We start from the raw sequence: 5,577 nt of genomic DNA, 5'->3' as shown, positions 1-5,577 counted from the left end.
TTATACTTACAATGAAAATCTTGTATTCCCATGTTATGTCTTGTCAATTAATATATGTGGATTTATTGATGACAGTAACGTGTATACGTTCTGTGACCGCTACAATTCCTGACTTTGAACTGTCCAAGAGCGTATGGAGCCTGTGATGGGAAATTCTGTGTTTCCTTTGATAATAAATTCGTAAGAATAATTACAAGTTAGAACACTTGCCATTTACATTATATGTTAAAAGTTATAATACATGCCATTTACACTACATTTTAAACGATGAAGAAAAAATAGACTATTAACAGCTCTTTTATGCTGATCTACTTACACATTCAGTTCAAATGAAAATAAAATGCATCAAACGAACATTGCATATGTATTGGACACAAACTATATAATATATTTATTGGACACAAACACTGTAGTATATTTATTGAACACAAACATTGTCGTATATTTATTGGACACAATTTCCACAATATATTTATTGGACACTAACACTAAAACATATTTATTACGCAAAAACTCTAATATATTTATTGGAAACAACCACTAATATATTTGTTGGGAAAACACTAATATAGTTCTTGAAAACAACACTAATATATTTCTTGGAAACAAACACTAATATATTTCTTGGAAACAAACACTAATAAATGTATTGGACACAAAACACTAATATATGTATTGGACACAAAACACTATTTGTTGGACACAAACTTGCTTCGACCTCGATATATTATTCAATTTTGCTGAGCGCGAGAAGAAGGATTTCTACTGCAAACGAACGGTTTACTCGGAAAAAGCACAATGATATGCAGTTAAAGTATGGAAACGTTTGCTCTTCTCTAAGAGGTGGGTCTATGCAACTTATTAGGACTAATCAATAGAACAAATAACGTAGATCCTGATTAAGCGATGAGGTATCGGGGTCTATGTTGTTTGTACTTGCATTATATTCATAAGCGAGTATATAAGGTTAATAATGACTTAATTACAAAAATACCCCAGAAAGACCTTCTCCCCATTTTGCAAATTAAGCGTGTGTTTCGAGCGTATCAATGAAATAAATCCATCTTTGTTTACGTATTATTTCTACATGATTGTAAATGTTCTTATCGCTCAAACTAACCAAGTAAATCCACCATCGAAAACCTTTTGTTTTAAATCACAACGGGAGATGAATGGGCGTACGGAGGTGTGCCGTTTAAGCATGATCTGATTGGTCAATTGCATTAAATGGACTGGCAATTTGCGTCTGCTCCATAGCAATAGGACAATCCAAATATGCTTCAATGGGCTTTTGACCTAGATCAGATATTTGTACGATGTTGTCATACGTTTCAGCATTGTTTGGAGTTACAATGACTTATGATAAACTAGGTAACTGTGTAAGAGAATAAACTCGCCGCAACTTTTGAAGCACAACTTGAATATGGACAATTAAATAATGTACATGAGCAAACCCAAACTCGGGTCGGATTATTTTCATCATTCTTCTTTACACCTTGTATACGGGATTAAGTATGAAGTCCAATAATAAAAAAATACATTTAGTTTTACAAAATATAAATCATCTTACTTCGATTATATAGTGGCATATATTTCAAAATCACATTCTTTTAGTTTATTTTGCGTTGACCTTAAAATGATTTTCTAAAGGAATATGTTACATGTATTGATTTTTGTGTATTTGTTGTTTTGTTTGTTTCCTCTTACACGTACATTTGATGTAGAAGTCAGTTTTCGTTCCTTCTACTATGTTGTGAATAGCTGCGTGTACTAGTTGTCATGCTCATTCTTTTACATCAAGATTGTGAACCAAAATATTGTTTAGTTAAGAATTCCCCGTTGACGCGATAACGTATATTGCCAAAGTCGTGGTAAAGATTAGTAGAAGGAAAATCCAGAAGAAAACGAAGTCCAGGGCATTGCATACATGTTTCCATGTAACTTCTGGTTGCCTGTTTCCTGCGTCCAGCGATTCGTTTGATTTTGCTATGTCCTTTACACTGTCGTCATTTGGGTCAACTTTACATCGCCTTGAACGTCTGATGACTTCGACGATCACTTGAAATCTGATAAGCCACTTTGGGATTGGGTCAACACCGGCATCTCTAAAATAAAACCGAAGTTCAAACAACGTTATGATTACAATCAGAGTGCTGATGCCTGCCATTAATTCCAGGTAAATACCCAGATATGAAACATTGTCCGAATTCTGTGGCAAAGTTGATGCTACGATGGTCAAAAAGACTGCCATGGAAAGAAAAGTAGTCACAGAAAAAGATGCTTTTTCTCCCGACTCTGCCGGAAGTACGAATATGCATGCATTCAGAATCGATAACATTATGACTGGTATGATTATATTTAACACATAATAAAGGGGTTTTCTTTTTAATGTGATTTGAAATTCAATAGTCGCATCAATAGAGTCAGTCTTCGTGTCCACACTCGAGCTGACAATTGTCCATTCAGAATTCCCTTCGTATTCGTCTAGAATGAGTCCCTTACTCCCCTCCGTGATTAGAACTTCATTCTTTGTATAGCTCCAAGCCACAAACTTCAAGGAACAGCTCTGAGTATCAAACGGGATGTAGGTGATATCTACATTACATACCGACTGTAAAATCTGTAGAGGACAAAAACATGAATAAAATAATCAAATGAGAAAATATGACAATAGCCAACTGATAAGACTTTGATTTTTAATTGACGAGATATAGTACTATGTCGATTCGGTTTGTTTTATGTGCATCATATTCAATTTTTTTTATAAATGCTTGTAGATAATGCTATCAAGGACATGCTTCAGAGTGAAATAAGCCTCGCAATCGAACTAAAGTAGTCTCGAAAGATACCCGTAATAAAATTTTCAGCTCAGATTTAACTCCCTTCCCACTTTTAAAATACATTTGCTTGATAATAGAACTATAGACCAACGTTAAGAATTATTTCAAAATTTATTTAATTACTACAGATTATTTATCTAAATAAAATTTTAACTAATGAGTTCTACTTTTTATTTTTTGAGTATTAGTTCCAAATTGAGTGTTTGCAATCATACCTCACTACTTTTCCTCCTTTCAAGTGTTAGTAATTATAATTTGAGTATGAGCACATTCTTACTGAGAACAGTTGGTTTCCGGACTATTTTTGTACACGTTTCCTAGGAATACACATCAACTCAAAATTATGTTTTCCAAGAAGAGTACTGTGAATATAACTTGAGCATGAACACAGTCTCACGTACTACAATAATTATGTTTCTAATTTTTATTTATTTAATTTATTTCTTAGGAGGTGGGGAGATAATCTATGACCAGCTCCAAAGTTCTGAAGAAAGCTATTTGAAATAAATATCTGCTATTACGCGCAAACATGGCAAAAAAAAAGCCATCTGATTGTGATGGAAGTAGATCAGGTTTTCATTACAGTATACTTGAGAATGTTTTAAAGTAGTCAGTTTATTACTCCTTATATGTGCAGGTCTTATTCCCACTACAAAACCACTATGTTATTTTTTTGAATGTGAACAGAATTTACATAAAAAGATATATTTATGTAGGCCTTATTCACACTACAAACGTACTCTGTGAAGCGCCCTAAATCTGACTAGGAAATACAGTCATAAAGATATTTTTATCTTGATGTTGATTATAACTACTAAATGCATCATGTTAATCGATAATAATACAATATCATGTTTTCATGGTTTCAAAAAAAATTGCATACAAAATTTGATTTTTAAGGGGTTTCAATAATATCATTTGTCTGTTGACTCGGGCTCGCGTAAACCTAAGACTATTAGGCAAATCTTAATTGATGAAGAGTTTTATTTTCTATACGTGTTCTACTGTTTTGTTGTGATTTATTTAAGTTTCACTTGCCAAATGGTGTTTGTAGAGAAAAAAATATTATATCATACATACAGTTATCTAAATATTCCAATTGGTAATCTAGAAGAATAAAGAAGACGAGATAAATTAGATAATTTTCCACACTGATGCCTTGTTGTAGAAATGTCATCTGAAAATTATGAAGATCATCGAGAAAGGGCCGTGTGATAATTATAAACAAAAATAGAATATTAAAGTGTAAGAGTACAGTCAATAAACAGAACGTGAACTATTCCTCATACTACTATAGTCATAATATTTTTACAAATTATATTCACCTGAAGATTTTCAATACTAACAAGCGGAAACGGAAATTGTTGTTCATGATGAATAGAATACAGTTGAAACAGTATAGTAGGACAGCTTGAACTTTATTTTCATAGGAGAAATTGTTTATTCAAGTCAGTGGAATGGGCATTTTTTATCCATTATTCATCAAATTAAACTACTTACCATGTACGGATACCATTGGACTGCCCCAGTATTGTCTACTTTAACATATAAGAAGCTTGAACCGAGACCTTTAAATTCAGAGACTGCATTTTTTAAAGCTATATCCGGTTTCCATATGTCGTCTTGCGGAACAAATATAAAGTCGAGGTTGTTATAAGTGGCTAGGTTCCATTGTACGTAAAAATCATTCCAGTATATTCCGAAGTAGCCGGAAGTTGTCAGTTTCTCGCCTTGCTCATCAAAGTCTAGTATTGCCGTCAGATAATAATCAACAGTTACAGCGATGGCAGCGGTTTGATCAGAGATTGGTCGAACATGCTTGTTGTAGTCATTTGTTTTGAAAATTAGGGTGTAGAGGTTTCTGGCGTCATCTGAAGACTCGGCATTTGTTGATAGTATATATGCAGACAGTATAAAGTATATCAATGTTCCAAGGAGTATTGAAGGCGCCATGTTGTCCTGAAAAATTTACTACGAGTCTAGAATATCAACACTTTGTTTAGATCCTATTATTTTCCTGAAAAATATAATAAAGAAAATAGCACTATATTTGAATCCTCAGTCAAATGTTATTAGATATTTATTAAAATATGTTCAGTCCAGAAAAAAACGATATATTTTGCCTGAATTAATTACGTTTGGTTTGACGCAAAACTTTCATCACGCGTACCACATCTGTTTCTATCTTCATGGCCATAGTTACAGTACAAATATTTGACATTTTCTTCACAATTTCTCTTTAGCTCTAGATATCTTCTACACTCTATATTCTTATAGCTTTCAGATGTAATCGATTTACTTATCTGCTCTGTCAGGATATATCCGTATAAAACTAATTAAAAAATCATACTTATCATCTCTATAAATTCTTCCACTAGTTTCAGTTTAAGATCTAATTATTTCCTTAACACTTTTCCATAACATTCAAGAGCAGCCTCTTCTGTTTTCATTGGTGAGTAAAGCAATGTACAAATTCTCAAAAGCTTCAACCATTCATTCTGTTTAGGCTGGAAATGCAGCTTTATGAAATCTTAACTTCTTTAAAAGAATTTAGGTCATAATTTAGTTCAAAACAGTGAAATACGATTATAGACATAGGTCCAAAGCTTGTCTAATCTTGAGGGCTCGCAATTGACACACTCTCTCTCTCTCTCTCTCTCTCTCTCTCTCTGCGCCGATCATCCACATTTGTCATTGATCCAACTATCGGCTTGATAATTTCAGAGTGTGATAATTT

At 33.1% G+C, this 5,577-nt stretch overlaps 1 protein-coding gene across 1 annotated transcript; it reads right to left on the bottom strand.

The window, feature by feature from the left end:
* Window positions 1-405: 405 nt before the first annotated feature.
* On the bottom strand, window positions 406-4,851 carry LOC149808133 (neuronal acetylcholine receptor subunit alpha-6-like). The gene is made up of 2 exons (XM_089949956.1): window positions 4,341-4,851; window positions 406-2,620 (listed from the first exon to the last, which is right to left on the bottom strand). Exons 1-2 carry the CDS (start codon window positions 4,791-4,793, stop codon window positions 1,826-1,828), a joined length of 1,248 nt encoding a protein of 415 aa, XP_089806082.1. The 5' UTR covers window positions 4,794-4,851; the 3' UTR covers window positions 406-1,825.
* Between the last annotated feature and the right edge of the window lie 726 nt (window positions 4,852-5,577).

This window comes from Sinohyriopsis cumingii, chromosome 1, assembly GCF_028554795.1.
Source record: "Sinohyriopsis cumingii isolate HCF-2022 chromosome 1, ASM2855479v2, whole genome shotgun sequence".
In the NCBI taxonomy this organism is placed as follows: domain Eukaryota; kingdom Metazoa; phylum Mollusca; class Bivalvia; order Unionida; family Unionidae; genus Sinohyriopsis; species Sinohyriopsis cumingii.
The sequence above is the reverse complement of the archived record's forward strand: the minus strand, read 5'-3'. Positions and strand labels throughout refer to the sequence as shown.